General features: G+C 41.9%; 2 protein-coding genes across 8 annotated transcripts; both read right to left on the reverse strand.

The window, feature by feature from the left end:
* Nucleotides 1-357: 357 nt before the first annotated feature.
* On the reverse strand, nucleotides 358-7,571 carry LOC308107356 (uncharacterized protein; the record flags this gene model as incomplete). Its single annotated transcript, XM_080459676.1, is given in 12 exon segments — nucleotides 358-3,519; nucleotides 3,612-3,776; nucleotides 3,861-3,978; nucleotides 4,079-4,149; nucleotides 4,249-4,356; nucleotides 5,068-5,138; nucleotides 5,254-5,354; nucleotides 5,436-5,521; nucleotides 5,641-5,743; nucleotides 6,387-6,448; nucleotides 7,205-7,504; nucleotides 7,506-7,571. Coding segments are annotated over 12 exon segments (2,514 nt in total). The 3' UTR covers nucleotides 358-2,256.
* Nucleotides 7,572-9,890: 2,319 nt separating this feature from the next.
* LOC308107817 (arfaptin-2-like) lies at nucleotides 9,891-17,739 on the reverse strand. 7 transcript variants are annotated; one of them, XM_080460356.1, is made up of 10 exons: nucleotides 17,460-17,739; nucleotides 17,261-17,369; nucleotides 16,064-16,172; nucleotides 15,064-15,150; nucleotides 14,830-14,930; nucleotides 12,768-12,989; nucleotides 12,510-12,667; nucleotides 12,310-12,426; nucleotides 12,088-12,179; nucleotides 9,891-11,065 (listed from the first exon to the last, which is right to left on the reverse strand). In XM_080460356.1, the coding sequence occupies exons 2-9, from the start codon at nucleotides 17,360-17,362 to the stop codon at nucleotides 12,101-12,103; spliced, it is 975 nt and encodes a 324-aa protein (XP_080316482.1). In that variant the 5' UTR covers nucleotides 17,363-17,369; nucleotides 17,460-17,739; the 3' UTR covers nucleotides 9,891-11,065; nucleotides 12,088-12,100. The 7 variants fall into 7 exon arrangements, with proteins under 7 accessions (XP_080316482.1, XP_080316483.1, XP_080316478.1 ...); XM_080460357.1 differs by lacking the exon at nucleotides 15,064-15,150 and adding an exon at nucleotides 15,679-15,741; XM_080460352.1 differs by lacking the exon at nucleotides 12,088-12,179 and adding an exon at nucleotides 15,679-15,741 and having other exon boundaries at nucleotides 12,252-12,426; nucleotides 17,460-17,737.
* Between the last annotated feature and the right edge of the window lie 2,655 nt (nucleotides 17,740-20,394).

Genomic DNA, 20,394 nt, shown 5'->3' on the forward strand with positions numbered 1-20,394 from the left:
TTCTATAAAGTCAAAAACGGTTAAAAACTACTTACAGCCGTCATGATATGTTCATGCAGACAATCACAAGACAGGATCGATATCTACGACCTCCTAACTGATAATTCTAGTGGCTTTAAATGGCTATAATTATAACAGAGAATGTTATACAACCGTGCATTCTGAAGACCACTGCTACGCCTTTCTGGTTCATACAAGTATCGGACATCCTATCTAACCATGCAGGGATCAGGTAAGCTTTCATTGGAATGATTTCACATCCTCTGTTCTTGTGTTGTGCTGTGTCATCATAAAATACAAACATTACAGGGCGGGAGGAAAAGAATTAAACAGAACAAAGCAGAGCCGATCACATAGTTCGCTGATTCTTTATTCCATGAGCATCTTCAACAAGTGAACTCAGTCGTTCACCACTCACTGATGACTGACACAAAGAACAGAATTTTCACCTTCAACAACATTTCAGTCTTATAAATACTTTATGATATAGAATATAAAACGTGTTGAGGTTACTCCGGTTGGGGCAACGTCTTCTTCACTTTACAGTCACACGCAGCCTGAGATGGCACAGAATAACAGCGACTCTAGTATCAGCTGCTTCTTTACAGCAGAGGTTGAACAGACATAATGAACTCCTACACGCTGACCTGCTGAGGTCTGCTGGAGGTGTTAGGATTGTGTGTGGGCTTCCTGCCGGCCGGCACTTTCTATCCCCGGCACCAGGTGTTGGCTCCTCAACCACAGTAATCTCTTCTCAAGTTAATTTAGGATCAACACCCGTTGCTTTGCTACCGAGCGGCGTGCGTGGTCCAGCTTCTCTCGGATACAGGCCGCCTTTGTGACATTGACCCATTTACCATTGAAACAATGGTTGAATTGAGGAAGAAGCAGAAAGCAGCGGCTGTCCTCGACATTTCTGACATGCCTCTGTGACGACAGGATTGAGAAGTAGTCTGAATGTAAATATAAAAATCTTTAAAAAAAATTTTTTGGTGTATAAGCAGGACTGGTATAAACATAAACAAACAAACTAGAATATTTCTTTATTATCTGTTTGGACTGTCTTTTCCATTTGAGACACTTTCTCAGTACATTCACAAACTGTTTTATCTTATTTATCATTAGGATTTCAGGAAAACAATATATTACCAATATGCAATGATAAAAATACAAATATTTATAGTCATTCTGTCCTCTTTTCTTTTCTTTTTTCATTAGGAGACAATCTGTATATTGTCTCCTAACGCCTAACGCCTTTTTCCATCGTACTGTTATATCACCCCATCTAGTGGCCACCAACGGTATGACATACGAAACACCCGTTTATTTTAAGGATAAAAACACTTTTTAAACGTTTCAAACGCCTCCCTCATGTGACAACTCATAAGCATCCATCCAATAATCCATCTTCCACACTTTCTTTACCAAACTGAGTTTGAGGAAAAACCTGGAGCCAATCAGAGGTGAAACCCTGGACAGCGTCTCTCACACTCTCACGTCTGTCTGGGATGAAGACAGAGTCTATATTTTCTACCTCTCCTTTGGCTTTTTCCTGAGTCCTCCATCCCACCCTATCACAACCTCTTTCCTTTACTACATCCATGAATCTTCTCTGAACACTTCCTCTTCCCCGCCTTCGACATCCTTCGTCCAACATATCCACGATCCGTCCTCAGCACGTGTCCAAACCATCTCAACCTCTCCAGCTTCATCTCTGAAGCTCTATCTGTTAGATCCTCCCACGTCTCTAACTGATGACTTGCAAACCTTCCCCTCCACTCTTGCTGCCACCCGTCCTCGACTGATCCCGTACGACCGTCACGTCTTAGATCCGCAGGTTTGTCTTGGCACATGTTCGACACCGGATCCTAAAACTTCACTGTCACTGTTTATCCAGGTTTGGGAGTGGTGCCAGAGGTACACGGAAAAATAGCCGTTGATAAACTAGAGGAACACCTTGTGTGCATGGGAAAGAACACGCTCCGAGCTCAACCTGGCATATTTACAGCCCCGGCTGTCTGTTCATTCATATGCACTGTCCCGTTCAAATAAATTAATAAATGAAATGAAATAAACTGAAAAGTGAAAAATTGCAAACGCAACACTGAGAGGCCCCAAGCGCGTTATCGAGCCGGGGACCACACCACTGCGCGGAACTTAAATTAAAAATAACACTATATGATCACCAGGACAGCCCGTTATGATGTGTCTCTGCGTGTAACCCAACAGTTTAATAGATGTGATCCAGTCGGGCGTTCACACACCCGTCCCCGAGCCTTTCTGGACAGGCTCCTTGCCGTTCTGCTGTTTACTCATATCGCCAAGGCGTTTGAAAAAGTTGAAAAACATCCCCTGGTTTTCAGTCTTAAACCAGGTGCTCCTGGGGGGAATATTCTCACTGTTCATCTCCAGATGTTTGTCTGTGGTCCCTGTTGACTTGTCTGGTTGCTTAACCTCCAAACGCCCTTCCTCTGGCTGGTCTGAAGAAAGCGACGGTTTGCTTTTCTGTTCGGCGGAGGGAGACTTCTGGTCCTGAGGGTCGGCAAAGTTAAACGCTGATTTTGTTGGCGAGTGTCCAGCGCCCTCCCCCGATAAGGTTCCTTTTGCTTGTGCTTCAGGTTTGGGAGATGTGACTGGAGGTTGAGTCCACAGGTCATCCTCCTCTTCCTCCGTTTTGGGGACCTTCGAAGGCAGAGTGTGGCGACGGCAAAGGTTGCGTTTCGAGGACGCTTGGGGGTCGAGTACAAACCGGAACAGATCGTCATTATTCTGATCTTCGAGGGACCTTTTGGTCGCTTCGTCAAACGTGTGCTGACGAGGCAGGCGCGCACTCGGACCAGGAGACTTGAGACCTTCCAGCGAGTACTCTCCAGACGACACACTGCCACGACTTCTCTGATAATGCAAGACTTTTTTCGACGCTTCACGCAGCGTCTGAGCCTCCTCTTTAGTATTATCCTGCAGAGCTTCCTTACCGTCATCGCAGACGCATGACAAACGTCTGACAGCTGAGGGAACGTCACTGGTCATTTTGTCTGGGGGTGTAATTCCTTTAGAGTCTTCTATACTGGAGGATTTCATCTCCCCTTGTGGAATAATGTCGTCTCCTTCGCTGTCGTCGCTGTCCTCTGTATTCGTCTGAGCTTTATTTTGCGAAGAGGCTTTTGTGAGTTCAGTTGCTGAATTCCACTCTTTTCTTGCTCTTTCTTTCGGGCTGAAAGCTTCTCCACACTTCTGATTTCCAGGCGGATTGGAGGTGATTTCTGACAGGCTGCCATTGCTTGGGCTCTCACTATTAGGACTGCTGCTCCTCGGGCTGCCATGACTCGAGGACGATTTGCCGGATCTCCTCCTGGTATTACGCTTGGTGAGGAACCGCTGCAGTATGGACTCCAATGCGATCCCTTCCATTTCCTTGTCTCTGCTGGAGCAGGTCGCTGTCGACCTTCGCTTGGCTGTGTTCTGCAATCTGTCTCGGTGTCTCCGCTTCACGTCGGCCACCTCCCGGGCTTTGTTTTCCTGCAGAAAACCACATTTATTTAAACATAGGAGTTTTTTTGTTTGTTTTTTTAAACCAAATCAGCAATAAATACCCCAGGGTGAAGGCTTACCTGCATGGCTTTCATAAATCTCTCACAGAAAGACTTGAAAATGGAGCAGCACTCATCGAGGTTGAACTTCTGGGGGTCCTCGCAGAAGTACTCCGCCACAGAGTCACTGACCGACTGCAATTCCTCAAGCTCAGTCTCTGTCTCAGCCAACCAAACCTCAGCTTCCTAAGTGGGAGAGCAAATCAGAATACTTGGAACTGGTGTTCAATGTGAAGATTCACATTAAAGTGAGCTGGAGTTTCTCATCACCTTTAGAAAATCCTCCATTTGTGCCTTCAGGTCTTCTTGCTTTAAGGCGTCTGCTTTGGCCTTTTCCACTTTCTGCACTTGTCTTTTAAAATCGGCTTCAATGTCACCTTTGTTAACTCTATAAGACAGATTTACAAGACGTGAGAAACATTGCCAAACAAGGCACAGCATTTACACTGAAGTTTAAGGAACGTCAAAGGAAACAAATCTTTTTTTACCTCGCTCCGGCTTCAACATGTTGGAGCTGCTCTGAAAATTTGAGCAGAGCCATATCTGCCTTCTGGGCTTGCTGCAAAAAGCAAAGTTTGTATAAAGAGGAGAGTCTGCATCTACGGGGACTATGACTCAGTATGGCAATCTGTTCAAAGAAATAAGAAGAGGTACTTGCCATCACAACATAATGCATGAGATTCATTCCAGGTTTGTTGGCTTTGGTATCAGCGAGCTTCAGCAGAGACGACATGCGGAAGCCAATCGCGCTGCCTGCATAGCCGCCCTGTGATCAGGGCAAAGGTCACAATCAGGAGGTTTATTACTCACATGCATGACTGTATATGTATGAAATATTGCGACAGGCAGCTACTCCAGCAACCGTGTGTTAAGCAAAATAGGATATCGTATTTATACTTGTATATACAGGGAGAGAAAAGTTCAAAATAAATATGCAAAAAATTCTTGGCATATTTTCATCCTAACATAATGAAGCCATAATAAGAAATAAGTGTCAGATTCAAAGAATCTTTGTGTAAAAATATTATAAATAAACTGAAAATTACATTACAAAAAAAGGCAAATTTACAGGATCTAAAGTCACAGAATTTAAAAAAATAAAATAATGAAAAAACTAAGATGGTGAAAGAAAATATTCACAGAATCTGTATTTATTTAAACTGAAAAATCATAATAAGAAAATGCAAATTCACTGAATCCTTTTGAATAAAAACCGTTATGTGTAAAAAAACAAAAACAAATAGAAAATAAACTTAAACTTTTTTTTAAATAATTATCATATTCACAGAATCTTTATGTAAAATTTGAAAAAATAAAAATGAAATATAATAAGAAAAATGTGTGTTCTGCTATATAAATAAGAAAAGATGTTTCAGTGTGTAAGGGATTATATGCACTAATAATTAGGTACAATAACAAAATATACAATTTGATGGACTAATACAGAAAAAAGACTTAAACCATAATTCATACTCACAGCATTCATGTAGTTTCCAGTTTTCAGGACCAAACGAATGACAGAATGAAGATGATCAGACTCCAGGAGCTCTAAAGTGGACGACACGTGTTGTTAACTCATAAATAGGTTTATAACTCTTACTTCAGCAAAACAATATCTCAAAGTAACGAACCATGAATGCACAAAACAAGGAAACAACAATACCTCGTCCAGCAGATGTCAAAGTCCTGATTAGTTCTTGCATTTCATTCATGAGGGGGACAAATTCTTCCTTCAGCACCAAGCAGCTCAGACGCTCTGCATAACTGACAGACACCATGTTCCCCACATTATTAACCCGTCACAGGACATTTAGCTCATGTGATTGGTTCATTCATTAAACTTACCAGGGAATCTGCACCAGCATGAGCATGAACAGATCAGCCTCAGGAAGGGCAGAGCGGTCGCCTTTAAAGCCGACAAGCTGCTTCACCTGCATCAAAATGAAAACCACAAAGTAATAAATGAAAACGACAATCAGACTGTGGTTTAATGAGTCACAATTACAAGCAACGTGGAAGTCGGATCGAGATGACGCAATAGAGGACGTACCTCTCCTTCTTCTGGCAGCAACTTGCGCATCTCCTGAAGTTTTCCACAACCGAAGCTGTGACTTTGTCCAGACTGAATGTCTTCTATCATGTCTTTTAAGGGCCTGTGGACACAGAGGGAAGAACACGGAGCATTGAATCTGGATCAGTTCGATGTTTTGTGTGTGTTTCAGTGCTGTGTGTGCGCCTATGTTAAATGTTGGACTTTCTGCATGCTTGGAAAAGTTTGGCTGCTGGCGCCAACAAGCCTCTACCTGCTCCGAATGCTTCCAGAAACAGAAACATTTCTGATTTCAATCCCTGGAAATACTCATGCCAGGCAGGAGGTGAGGATGTGAGGATGTTGGGGGGAATACTTTCACTAAAATGCACACTGGTTTCTGGTTGCACAATATCACATTACTGTGATTTCTGTTTTTGCATATCGAATGTCTTCCTACTTTATGGTAATCTTTTGTTATCAGTGACAATATGTTTTCATTTTCTATTCACCATTGTAAATGTCAAATAGCCCAAAGCATTAGATTTACAATGCCTCTCAACAGTTGCAGCGCAGAGCACCTCGGGGATGCAACCTGTTGGGGCTGAAGAGCAGAGCAGATCCGACCTGTCAGGACTTGCCGGCTTTCAAAAGTTTTGCGAGCAAGGCGATTTGTCTGTCTCATCGTGTGTTGTTTTACTGTGTAAGGCTGCCTGGTTATTGTGCAAAAACCGATCACACCTTCGGAATATGGCTCTCTGACTCACCGCTTGAATTGCTTCAGGAAAATTCCAATGTTCATGCTCCTCTTGGAGCTCAGGATGGAAACCTGCAGATCATAACAAAACACAGACTTCAATGTAATCAGGCCGAGAGATAATTTCACTATTGGCTCAAACTGGACGTCCCACATTGGAACGGCACCTAAAACAAACACTTTGCTCCAAAGGCCAAAGGTTGTGATTTCTAAGAGATGATTGTACTGAACAATCAGGCCAAAGGTATCACTCTGAACATATTTTCTCAATGTCTCTTTCTCTTTCTGAAAAACTTTGCGCATCCAAAACAGTTTGTTAAAATACAATAGATTAGATAGAAGCAGGAGACTACAGAGACGTCGTTACCTTCCTTTAGCAAACACATGTGAAGAATAGTGACACTCCACCCTCATATTCAATCAAAGAGATTTTACGGCAACACACGAGATCCAGTACAGACGCTGCGCTATGATTCTTTACTTTATAGGCTTATTTTTGTTTTTCTTAAAGAAGAGGTGACAAAAGAGTGATCCTATTCATCCATGCATCCTCTTTATGTATCGCTCTATTCAACAACTGGAGGTGGAAAGTAAATCACATCTACACATTTCCTACAAATATTGTGCCGCATCTATAATAATCAGCTATTTGAGGACGTGAGTGTTGAGGACGTGTCCTGTTCATTACAAAAGCATGCAATTAGCTGCTTTTCTCACTGTTGCGTAATCCAAACAAGGACCCGACATTCTAATCTCTGTCTACAAACCCGTGGCCTTTCACTGAGGTGAGCGCTTCGGTTCCCACACTCGTCACATCTGCGTGCTCACCATTTCCCCCGCCGTGGTGGCGGCTGGCGTGCCCCTCACACTCTGGCGGTGGGCCTCCAGTTGCTGCTGCTGCTGCTGCTGCTTGTGGCTGAACAGCTCCTCCATGCGATCCGTGTCCAGCTCGTACCCTCCGTCAGTCTTATCCACTGTCCAGATGTTGTGCTTTCCAACCACACAGTGTTTGGGGAGGGTCTCCCAGTTGAAATTACGCATCTTGGAGCGCCGGTGCCCCGACTTTGTGTTGAAGCCATGCAAGGATGGAGGAAGGCCAGGGGCTGGAGGAGGAGGTGGAGGGGGGGGGAGGAGGAGGGGGAGGAGGAGGAGGAGGCGGAGGCGGAGGAGGAAGGCTTGGGCCTCCTGGTTGCATTTTTCAAGGATGTCTCAGCAGATCGTGGATGCAACCATGCTCTCAATCCCACAAGAAATCCAGATTCCAGCTTATGAAGAAGGATGGTTTTTGCAGGACAGTGAAGCAGCAGTTTGTCCTCAGGAGACGAGTCCAAGACACTGTCAGCTAGGATGAAGCATTAAGACTGAAATAAACACAAGAGGGTGGAGACACAGCTTCACTTATCCCCGTGTACACTGAAGCAGTGAGGAGCAGAGTCTGCTAATGGATAAAGCCGCCACCGCCTTTCCTCACAGCACTAGAATTCTAACTGCAGCGTCGTCGCTGAGACAAACACATCACTTTAACCGTCCACATTCCTCTTTGGAGCTAGGATTTAGACTGTACCCTGCTGTCACTTGTGAAAAAGGAAAAAACAAACAAACAGATGAAACTACTTCATAAATATGTAAACATAAAACAGGGATCACAACAGTGATTGGTAACTTAAGACTTTAAGTGTTGTTTACATCGTTTTCAGGTACAAGTTTTGAGGAATGAAAGTAAAACTTACCTCTGCATACAAAGAAAGGATCCGTTTGAATCGTGTGTTTTTTCCTCTCCCCTTTCGTTACTTTTTCATTTAGTCCTTTCAAAGCTTCAGAAGTCGACACCGACAACAGCCTGGATCCTGTGAGTGTTGAAACTACCTGAGAGCGACTGACACGCCCAGGTAACTCAGCTCACTCATGACAGGAAAGCCCACGCCTTCCCATGAACAGGAAGTCCATGCTTTATGACTTACTGAAGTCTGAATTTAACCATTTATTCTGAACTGAGAGGCAGGAGAGAAAGTTTTTGAGTCCGGCAGCCTTAATGGATATCTCTCTGTGTGTGTGTGTGTGTGTGTGTGTGTGTGAGCACATCAACAGGATTTGTGGACTATGCCTGAAATAGACTGATAGGGGGAAGACAATTGATTTTCTTAGTGAGGAGATTGTCAGGACTGAGTTTTTGTCATTGCGTTGCCCCCTGTTGGTACTTGAAAGCCTTGAAAATATTAATAAATAAGTCCAAATATACAGTTTGTGTTACAGGGGTTCATACACTGAATTTCATATTTAGGCTCAAATTCAATTTCGTTATCCTAAATAAAATTACACCTAAAATAAAATAAAATAAAATAAATAAAATAAATAAAATAAAATAAATAAAATAAATAAAATAAATAAAATAAATAAAATAAATAAAATAAATAAATAAAATAAAATAAATAAAATAAATAAAATAAATAAAATAAATAAAATAAATAAAATAAATAAAATAAATAAAATAAATAAAATTAAAATCAAAATAAATTCACTAAATTCAATAAATTCAATAAAATTTAATAAAAATAAAAATTAAATACAATGAATAAGTTTGCTCAATAACAGGATTGTTTGACCCACCTGAGCATCGCCGATCAGTCACTGCAGCCTTGACAACTCAAACAATGCAGTCAGTAAAAAAGTTAAACCACAGAAAAGTTTCCAAGCGCTTTCAGAAAAATTCGTTTTGATGGCGTTTATGTCCACAAGACGAAATCCACGCACGGCACGGGGGACACTACAAAAAGAAGCAGTAAAACAGCAGGAAGCGGGACCAAAATGTCACAATAACTTATAGCTTTAATGGCAAAGCACACGTTCACCAAAGTATTAACTAGATTGTAATCATCAGTTTTATTAAAGACATACGTGTTATTGGAAGTATGGATTTTTTGGGTGGTTGTGATGAAGCCTCAGTTTGAAACAAACATTAGATGTTGCTTCTCTTTTTCACGCTGCGTTTCCTCAATGTGCTCCCCCAGCAGGCCTGACAGTCATTGTTAGTCACCCACCGTAACCACGGCCACATTTATGACACTAGATCTGGATATGCAAATTAGTAGGTCATTGACGTTGATAAAAATCATGGACATTTTGATTTTGGTGTATTTGATCTATATATTCTCATCGTGGGAAACAGTATTTGCTACAGTGATATATGATTATTTATGGTTTGAGATTCAACCAATATGGCGATGTTAGTGTATATATGTGAAAAAGGTCGTATATGTCCTGTTTTGTGAAGCAACAGGCTTTAACTAATATTAGTTTGTATGATTTTTCAAATTTTCACAATTTGCTTGGTCATTTGGGCCGGATTAAATCCTCTTTTGGGCCAATTTTGGCCCACGGGCCTTATGATGACACTCCTGGTCTAAACCTTGAGTTGAACGAGAAGAAGACGGACGGGTCACACGTCATATGTTGTCTGCGTCAAGTTCCCTCTGGACATCGTCCTCATGAAGCAAGTCAACCGACGGCTCAATTTAATGCAACAAATCATCCAGCAGACTTTATTGGAAATGCAGAACAAGATAAAGACAATCAGCGGACGATAACTAAAAATAATCTGCGTAACATACGTCATGTTACAAACATCTGAATAAATAACACAAAAGGACAAATGTACTCGTACATTCAGTCTATGGAAATTGTTTTGTGACCTAAAGTGCACGTGGCTCCATGTGTTTAAAGTATTTCAAACAAATACTGGATGTGTACCAACATTCTGATTTCTTTATGACAGTTGAGATACTTGCATGTAGTATTAAAGTATCTAATATATGTATCGATGTTTGATTACTGCAAAACATACAGTACATTTTATGATTTTTTTTCAATGTTCCTGTGATTTTCTTTCCCCCTCTGGCTTGTTTCCATCTGTAAACTCTGGAGTACAAAAGACAGATCCTTCCAGCGAAGCCCCATTCATACCGACTGAAGATCAAATAATCGTGATTGTATAACAGGTTTGAGAAAATGTTGATATTCATTGTACATTTTTTCCCTTTTGACGTAAACTGACCATTGGAGGTGCAGGTATTCCACAAAGTCACCGTGGAAAAACAGTGGGATGGTTTTGTATATGATGTCTTTGACTTAAATATGGAACACGCGTCAATATGTTTCATTAGAGACATTTCACCACTTTTTAAAAGTTGTCCCACTGACATTCCAGTCTGATTTGTGTAATTCCTAAGATTCAGGGGAAAAAAAAATATAAAAAGACACGAAAAGAAAGAAAAGAATGCATGTGCAAAAGTGCCAAGGGGAGTGTCCACATAATGTGAATAAATAAGCGACATGATTGTGCTAACTAAAGATAAGAAAAATTGTAATGCAACAAAATCGTTCTATCGAAGTAAGAAATGATATAGAATTAAAAAAAGAAATGATATTCTGGCCGCTACTGCTCCTATAACTCCTTCCTCCACTATGACTCTCTTGTCCCTCTATCCACAACGTCAAGCTTCTTACTGTACGTGTGAGAAGCAGCCGGGCCGCTCATCACTGCTCCTCCAGCCAGGAAGGCTTGTCTGATCCCGGAGGCTTTAGCTTCACATTGAACTGTATTAGAGTTTGTTCCAACTGCTGCTGGTTGCCAGCAAAGTAAGCCGAGATGGCGTTATGGAAGAGGAGCAGCTGCTTGTGCATCACCTTCACCTGAGGAGGGCGAAAAGCAGAGAGAGCAAAACAGGCCCGTCAATCTCAGAGAGCGTAAAGGGAACACAGCCTGCGAAAGGAGTGAACTGAACGATGGAGATCAGGGGTGACAAACATTGTGGAGATTGTAGTAGTTTTCAGTAGTAATTGTGTAGTTTTGTCAAAATATAGATATGAACTCTGCGTCACAAATTTCAATTTAAAGGTTATTATGGCACTACTGTAGAGAACGTCTCCACTTCTATGTGGACATGGAGAAGAAGCAACTCCAGAAAGTTGGAGCGTTCCGGGAGCCATTTTCAAAAAGTTGTGTTTTCAGTGGCTCCGAGCACCGTTGCCGTGTCAACGGACACTTGCAGAATCTGCTTTTCATTTGGAGCAATCACTCATTTCACGCAGGACTGTACCCTTATCACTTTAAATGGATTTCCCTATTTAGCTTTATCCTTTGTTTTTCTAAGCTATTGCTTTTACATTTTTATATTTCCTCGTTTATCCTCGCCTTCCTCATCCGTCTGCGTCTGTTGCGGCCCTGAAGCCGAAATGTGCAATAAAACTAAGCCGCAGTTGCCTTCCCTACTGGGCCAGACTAATGATGGACTTAAAAACCTAAACTCAGCAAACTAATGGATGAAGTAGATTTAAATGTCTTAATTTTCATAAATTTGAAGCAAATTGTTATAAAACATCTTCTGTTTTGGTTTTTTAAATGTGTCACATATCTTATTTTGACCGATCCAATCATTATGTGCAGCAAACCCTCACTTATGTACAATCTGAAAGAGAAAATGGCTGAAAGTTCTTACTTGAAAAATACTAACAGTGAATGTTTGAAACCAACATCCACTCCTTACCTACAAAATTGAGGCATAATTGAAGAAACGACTGTGGTGTGAGAAGGCCGGGGACGGATTTGAAAGCTTTGCTGCAGGCTGGCGCTTGTTCAGACTTTCTTCCTCATTCAGAGCGACTGTGTCAATGTAGATTTTAATGACAGTTTTTTTTAAGTAGGAACAACATACTTCCCTCCCTGTTTCAAGCCTCACCACACCCTGCAGGCGGTGAAATTAGTGCTCCGCTGCAAGTGTAATCACATTCAGGAGTGATGTCATGGCTGCAAAGCGTGGAGGAGAGTCGGGGATAAACACAAAAACACACAGGATTAAAAGTGAAATGTAGACCGCACCTTGTTCTCCTCCAGAAATTTGAGCTTGATGGTGACGTCACTGCGCAGCCTTTCGTACTTGTCTCTGTGGACCTGGTAGTCGTGCTGAGCCATGTCGATGCGCACCACGGCGGCTGCGTCCCTCGGACCCAAACTCAGCTCCTCCAGATCGGAGCGGTAGGCGTCAAACTCAAGTCTGAGAGCCACAGATCAAACAAATGAGGACGTTGCACAAACACACGCGGGAACTCGAGGTTTATTTCCCCAAGATATTCTTACCGTGCATTTTCATACAGCTTGATGGTCATCAGTGTGTCCTCCATCGTTTTGTTGACCAGGGTGTCGATGCTCGATACGAAGAAGCTGATGGCACCAAGCAGAGCCTCGCCATTCTTACACAGCAGCTTCTGTGTTTCTGCATTATACCCAAACTCATCCTGCACACACACACACACACACACACACACAGAGCTTTCACCTTCCCTTCCATCTCTACGCCACATGTAAAACTCTGTCGATCCTTTATAGAATCTCTACCTGCAGCTCTGGTGACTTCTGGCTCAGGTCGGTGAAGGTGTCTCCTAACGCCTGCTGCGTCTGCACCATGCTTTGGAAATGGCTGGTCAGGGCAGTGGCCAGCCGGAGGATGTTTTCGTACTTGCTCTTGGTGTCTCGCAACACGTCAATCTGGGCCTCCAGTTCCAGGTCGACGGTCCGTGAGCCTCGGCCGAACCTCTCTGAGAACATCTGCTTGGTGCACTGCAGGGCCGACGCAGAGCGTTGAACCACAGTGGAAACAGATAATCAGACGGAGGACACGTCGGCACACAGTTACTCAGGTTGTCATTTCAATACGGTGAATCATATTTTTTATGCTCGTCAGATGCCCTTGTGGTGGTGTAGTGGTTCGCACTCTCGTCTCGCAGTAAGAATATCCCCAGTTAAGAGTCTGGGCTTGTGGGTCTGTGGTATTCTGATCATATGAGCCAGTCTACTATATGTTTGAGTTCCAGCTACATGAATCTTAAAGGGGACATATCATGCTAAATCCACTTTTTTAGCCCTTAAATGCATTTTGGTGTATATTTAGAGTGTTTAGAAGTACAGAAAAGTTCAAAGTAGTCTCTTCAGGTGCTCCGTTGATATCTTTATATTCTGTTTTGGTCATATTTTGCGATCGGTTTCGATTTTTCTATTCTCTATTACGTTTTTTGAACAATGACGTCACAGTATTCTCAGCGGAACTGCCAAATTAGGACATCGACGTTTCGAGCAATCCGCCATTTTTGTTTCTCGCTGCGATTTTGTAGTCCAACCGAAGTTACGAGAGGATAAGTCGAAATGTTCGGTTGTTGGATGTAGTAACCCACAAGCTTCGTTACACCGTCTCCCAGCATCAGAACCTTTTCGAAGTGCCTGGTTGAGTTTTATTTTTCACAGAAATGTACCCACATCTGTGGGTAAGGTCATTTTTGTGTGCGCGAATCACTTCAAGGACGACTGCTTCAGCAACCTCCGCCAGTATAAAGAAGGATTTGCCGAAAGACTTCGTCTGATTGAGCGGTCAGTTCCTTCTATCTATGGAGACGACGAACAGAGCACTTCGGTAAGCTGTATATAACGCTAAAAAGTGTGATGATAAGACGTCCCTGTCATTGTTTTGTTAGCATTAGCAGTTGCACCGTCTTCATATGTTAGCGCTGTGTGCTCGTTTTAGATTATAATGTAACTTCTGTGTTAAATAGTCGTTGTAATACAGGCAGTATTGTAGTAGTGGGCATGGATGGAGAAGTTAGTGTAAATATAGTAACACACCATTGCGTTACATCCATATGAAGACGTTGTTCTGAAGGTGCATCATCGTCATTTTCATCTCGCTCCGCCGGGTCCGACTCTGGCTCCAACATGTATGGCTGGATGGACAAATCTTCCATTGTTGACATTTTGTAAATAATGTGTGAATATAAAGTTTCTCCGCCGCTAGATAATTGTATCTGTTCTATCAAACTACAAAGATGGCCGAACAGGGTGACGTTGAACCGAGTATCACCTCTGCAACCTGGAGAGGAGGCGGGGTATGAAGTGTCTCATTTGCATTTGAAGAGACCGCCCCAAAACGAGTTGCTCTCAGAAGCGCATCAGAAAAGGGGTTGAAAAGGGGCCTGTGGAGCTCTAATAATGAGGAATTCAGACCCAAGTATTGCAGTTTCGCGTTGTATAGACCACAACTGTATGATTTATATGTAAAAAGGAAGGATTTAAAAGCATGATATGTCTCCTTTAATGTCTTCTGCCTTTGAAGATGTAAATAGTTTAATAGAAATCCACTGTGATCTGTACGTTCTGTATGGCATCGACGTTGAAATTTTGGTTCTTTTCTTCAAATTTCAGGTTTGTCACGTCGTAAAAAAGATAGTTTATTAAATGTTAAATGATGTATTAACAGTTTGTGGCACTAAAAGAAAGATTTGGAGTTCTAGTTATTTAGATATTACAAAGTAATTATCAACCAGTCCGACACACTTCAGATCAAATCGCGCTATATGTGGAGACCTGGAGGAAAATGAGTTCGACACCAGATCTACCCAGAGCTCATTACCTTGTATGTGTTTATGCCCCATTTCTTCACACTGTCCAGCTTCTCCACAGCCACGCCACGAGTGACTTCTTCAGCTGAATTAGTGTTATGATTTGTTGACCCTGAGAAAAAAGACAGAGCGAGAGAGAGAGAGAGGGGGGCACGTTTGAGACATTTAACGTCATCCTACCTGCCAAACACTTCAGCCGGAGTGGACATTAGGTGGGTATGAGATGGAGATGAGCCGGGTGGTACCTGGATGCTGCTCAGCATGATGGGCAAGTCGACTGCCACAAGACTGACTGTTAGGCAAGTTAGCGCCTCTGGATTTCATGCGAATGTCTGAAATGAGCATGGCGATGATAAAGAGGACAGAATGAGAAGAAGAAGAAGGCATAAAATAAAATGAATAACATAAATCGGTGCTGTGAAATGTGGCAGTGAGACGTGGCGTTAGAGTAGAGACAGAAAGCTGAGAGGAAACCTTTACAAGGTTTTGAGCTGATAATCAAACACTGTGCATGCTTGTCATGCAGGATAAATGAAGTCAGAAAAGACGGGACTTTAAGGGTGAAAACAAAGAAATAAGTGACGATGAAGTCGTCATCCAAAGTGCATTTGACGGTACGAAATAGGACATCAGTACAACATCTCAAGCGGCAGCCCTGGAATCTCAGGTTAGTGCAACCCTGTTTCTGCAAATACATTTTGTACTTGTCTGAAGCTGTGAGTCCAACAGGTACAGGCAAAAGATGCATTAAAGTCCCTCTCATCAAGCAATGCTGAAACCTTGTGAAAAGGCCACAACAGACAAACACGTAAGGTTAACCGAGAAAACAAATGAGGGGTCGTCATTGTGCACACAGCCACCTGGTGCCGGTGCAGGGGCTCGTCTCCTGTCCAGATACTCGGGGTTGAAGCGAACTGCCGGCCCTATGGAATATGTTTGTAACATGAAGCAGGAGCCTGGAGGTCAGCAGCTCTCCAGTGACACATTCACATAAAGAGGAAAAGCTGTTGAGGCGCCTCTTAACGGAGCATCACTAAAGAAAGGCAACACCCACAGATCTCTGGCACAACGACCGATGAGGGAAAATAACTGGAAAGCAAGGTCGTCTCTTTTGAGTGGAAAAACACAGAAATCTGGGAAAAAAAAACTAAATCTGCATAATATTAAGCCACAGCACGACTCACTTAATGCAAGATATGCAGGACATACTGTGTCTGTGGACGTGGATTAAACAAGAGGCAGTACCTTTAATGGAGCTGGTTGGAATGATGCCCCCTGCTGGTCCTCCGTAACCTCCTGACACGATGCTGGTTTCATTCAGGTTTGGTCCAGACACCATCACCTGCTGCAGATCCTGCAGGTTGGATGAAAAGAACACAGGGAAATTAAATGAAGACACGTGATCAGCACACTTTCCACTGTATGGATATGGAGAGAGCATGACAAGTTATATCTACAGTAAAATATTACGTTCTTTGGATTACAGATCGACACTTATTCTTTTTTTTTTTAATCCAATGTAATTGTCATCATCATCATTACAGTGCCTATGGCTGAGGGAAGATTAGGGAAATATATTTGTATATATTTGTATAAATGTTTTTGGGTGGCAAGTTGTAGTTAAAGGTTTTAATTTTGCGAGTTTAATTAAATCTCTACAATCAAAGCACCTGAAACATTTATTATAACTCTAACATCTTACTTCTTCTTCAAATAAAATGAAAACTTAACATTTTCAAAAATGAGCATGAAGAAACAGAAGCGTATTAAATCCTGCTCCTTCCTTCTCCAGTGTATTTGTATCCTGTGATTTTCTTTTCAACCAATGACATACTCATAAACATGAATAAACACAAAACAAAGCAAAGAAAGCAAATAAGAGAGAATGAAAACCCTCCTTTTCCCCTGTACTTGGTGAACACGGCTGTTTGAACTGTGAATCTTCAGTGAATTTTAATGCTTTTGACTGTGGAAATGTGTGATCTCTGTAACCGGTGTCATGAATGACCCTCCTTAGGGTCCCTTTTTTGCAGTGGAGACAGCGAATGCAGTGTCAAGTTGTAGGTGTTGCCCCAAATCTCTGCAGAGTAATTCAAATATGATAATATAACCTCGGAAACATAATCTACCAACATTATTCTTACCATCAAATTACAGCTATTTGGAGGTGCAGCTTCTGGACCTTGCTGGGCTGTACCAGATCTAAGTTTGCATATAAATCAAACTAAGACTGACAGCTGGTGAGGAACAGAATCATACATGATATTATAATATTATAACATAGCTGCCACTCCACCACTGCTGTGATTACAGGGAGCAGTGCTGCAGGCCTGGACATGGCGAGGCAACACTGTGCCTCTTCTGACACTGTTAAACAAAACAAAAAAAGGAGAGAGACACAAACAGAAAATGTGCATTTTGATGATAGAGAAGCTGAGAGACCTGCTCCAGGCTGTCATCCTCTGCGAGAGTCCCCGTGTCTCCATTGCTGTTAATGGGGATCTCCATGGTTGCAGCCTTGCTCATTATGCTGTCTGCCATCATGCAATCTCTGCAAGACACAAACTCACACTCGTGTCACGACATCAATTACAGCATCTCCTAATCCGAGAGGCGTGTAATCCAGCAGCAGAGCGCTTACATGGATATTAAGGGTGCTGATGTGGCTGCTAGCGGGATGCTAATGACAGCTAGCTTCCAATCCGACACGGGAGGCGAATAAAGTCCACCGGAAGCTCGTCTGCGAGGTTGAATAAAGCGCCGCTGCTGTTAGCTGTCATTCCATGCGACATGCATGCTTGTTATCTCCGTTTTCATGCTTTTTTTATGCCGTTTTCATGGCTTTTTCATGCCGTTTTCATCATCGTGTGACAGAAAAAAAATAAAAGCTCCCTTGCATCCAGCTTTACTCGTGGCGCTTCAAAGTAAAATCTTGGTTTGATTTATCTCACTTTATTTCGCTTTTATTCAATGTGAAAGCAATATAGTTTAACACCCTGTATTTAATATAACACGTGTAAGTTATTTGGTGGTAATTATTTGCGCACATTTAAAGGCTGGAGGCTGTTCTGTATGTCAATGCTGTTATTTTGATGGACGACTTTAAACGTAGCATCACCCCCCCCCCCCCCCCCTCCCCACAACCCCCCGTGTCCACGTCCACGTCGTGCGCTGTCGACGTAGCGTTACCACGAGCTGCAGTTACACCTTCTAATCATCACAACAGAATAGAATAGAATAGAATAGAATAGAATAGAATAGGATAGAATAGAATAGAATAGAATAGAATAGAATAGAATAGAATAGGAGTACTTCATACAGAAGACAATTCTTTAGATCAGCAATTTTATGAGGGAGTTTTGTTTACATATGAAGAACTTCTTGAAAGACATAACACCCATGAATCTCCTGGAGAGTATGCAAGACTGTATGTATGTATGTTTTTTATTTGTTTGGGGTTTTTTTTAAAGCCAAGAGGCACAAATTAACCCATTCATCTATCACATTATGACAATAAGAAAATCAGCTCACTACCACATGAACACAATTCACAGAAAGTTCTTTATGCTGCATTATTGGTACAGTTTGTTCACAGATCTCAGCTGTCAGATAGCTGCAGCTCATCCATAATGCTGCAGAGTCCTCGCCAACGCAAAGAGGGTGGAGCACATCACACCTCACCTTCAATCTCTGCAACTGGCTGTGTGTCAAAGGATCCCCTTTCAAAATCTGACTTCTGCTCCATAACGCTCTGAATGGTCTCCTGAATACAGCTCAGATTTACATGTAGAACGTGAAACACTTCCTGAGGTTTACTGAGAGTTCCCAGAGTCAGAAGAACCAAGGTGAAGCAGCTGTTACTTCCTACGCTCCTCACATGTGGAACAAACTCACTTCTTTTAATCAGGCTTTAAAACACCAATATTTGCTCAGGATTTCCAATAAACCAGATATTTGACTTATTTTATTACCTTTATCTTAACGAAGTCTTTATTCATCCTCCTTTTAATGCATTTCTTAATCACTTTCTTTTAATGTTTTTTTTCCATAATCTTAATCGCTTCAGGTGTATTTCCTTTACGTCACTGTACTTTGCCCGGTGTCTGATGTTTAGTGTGTCCAGGTGCCTGCTGACACACAGGGGGGTGGTGACAACCAGGGGGAATATGGGGGCAGGCAGGAGGGCATGGGAGGGGGAACGATAGGAGAAGGACAGGCCATTGTTTTAGTCTCTTGCTCTCTCACAGAGAGGAAACTATCCCTATTTCTGTCTCTGACCATCCAATCGTTTTCAAAATCAAAAAGAGTTTACAACTTAACTTAGTGTCGTTTCATGTTGGGATAGATTTGTGGATGATTTATACACTGAAAAAAGATTTGACTTCTCCCTAGGTATTTCCTTAGAGTAAAGAAAAAACTTTTTTAAATGTTTCCTTAAAATGTAGCCTGACAAAATATATATACATGAAAATATATTTTTAAAAAAAGACAGATTTAAGAAAGACGTTGATAAAAAATGGATATTATTTTGTAATGAATGTCCTGAAAGAAATTATATAATTTTTTAAATCCTTAGTTTTTTTTTCTTTCGTTTGGGAGAATGTGTTATTTGATGTAAATGCTAAAAAGTAATTCAACTGACGTGATACATCTTTTATTTCTGACATAAAAATATTAGAATACATTCATTGCTCGAAGATAAAAAGCCATTTTTTAATTGCTTTTCATAACAGGTTCAAACATTACATTACATTTTCAATACTCTTCAAATACTACACACACAAACTAAAAGTATTTATAAAAAAAAACATTAATTGAAGTACAGATTTCTACTGTTTTTAAAGACTCAAACCCCAATATATAACTTACTTCTTTTTCTCTTTATTTCATCCTTACACTGTCCTAATATTCATCTAAAATTCTTATTGTTCACTGAATACAAGATGTACACTTGTCCTAATGACAAAGAATAAAGTTTAAAAAGAAAGTTCCTCTTTCGTCCTGAGGATGTCGCTGTCGGCTCGTTGCACGTCTGACTCACTGCAACTGTCCATCTGTGTCCGCCATTATGGCTCCGCCGGGGCTTCGGGAGCCCCGGGAGCATCAGTCATCACACCCGGCGCTGCTGCGCCTCAAGTCGTTCCACTGATTTCAGTATTTCTGTAAATCAAACTGTGTAAATACGGTTGTTTGTTTTGAGACGAGGAAGCGCCCTCCAGACAGGCCTCCAGCCAGTGAAGTGACCACACGCGCAATTATCTGCCTCATTTGTTTCAATCAGGGATGCATGAAAAAGAGCACATGCTTTCCAAACGCGGAGGGTTCTGAGCAATTTGCTCCTGCCGAACAGAAAACCAGCTCCTCGCACATCGTCAGACTGTGGACACAGTTAATGATGTGCTGATTACCAGTAAGTGACATATCATCCAAACATGTAAAATGTGATGTTGAGGAAACTCCTCCTTCTTCTTCAAGACTGAATTTGATTCATGTTTCCCCGCAGATCAAAGTCAGTAAAATGGTAAAATGATGAGGCCGTGTTATTCACGTCTACCCTCTAATCAACAGATGTCAAA

The sequence above is a fragment of the Lipophrys pholis genome (genome assembly GCF_963383615.2).
Source record: "Lipophrys pholis genome assembly, chromosome: 3".
Taxonomy (NCBI): Eukaryota; Metazoa; Chordata; class Actinopteri; order Blenniiformes; family Blenniidae; genus Lipophrys; species Lipophrys pholis.

Excerpts from the sequence above, each read along its gene's own strand:
- LOC308107817 (XM_080460352.1), bottom strand. The coding sequence starts at position 17,362 with ATGATGGCAGACAGCATAATGAGCAAGGCTGCAACCATGGAGATCCCC. Across the intron at positions 16,173-17,260 it reads AGGATGACAGCCTGGAGCAG|GATCTGCAGCAGGTGATGGT; the intron begins GTCTCTCAGCTT and ends TCCAACCTGCAG. Across the intron at positions 12,427-12,509 it reads AAGCTGTATGAAAATGCACG|ACTTGAGTTTGACGCCTACC; the intron begins GTAAGAATATCT and ends TGTGGCTCTCAG.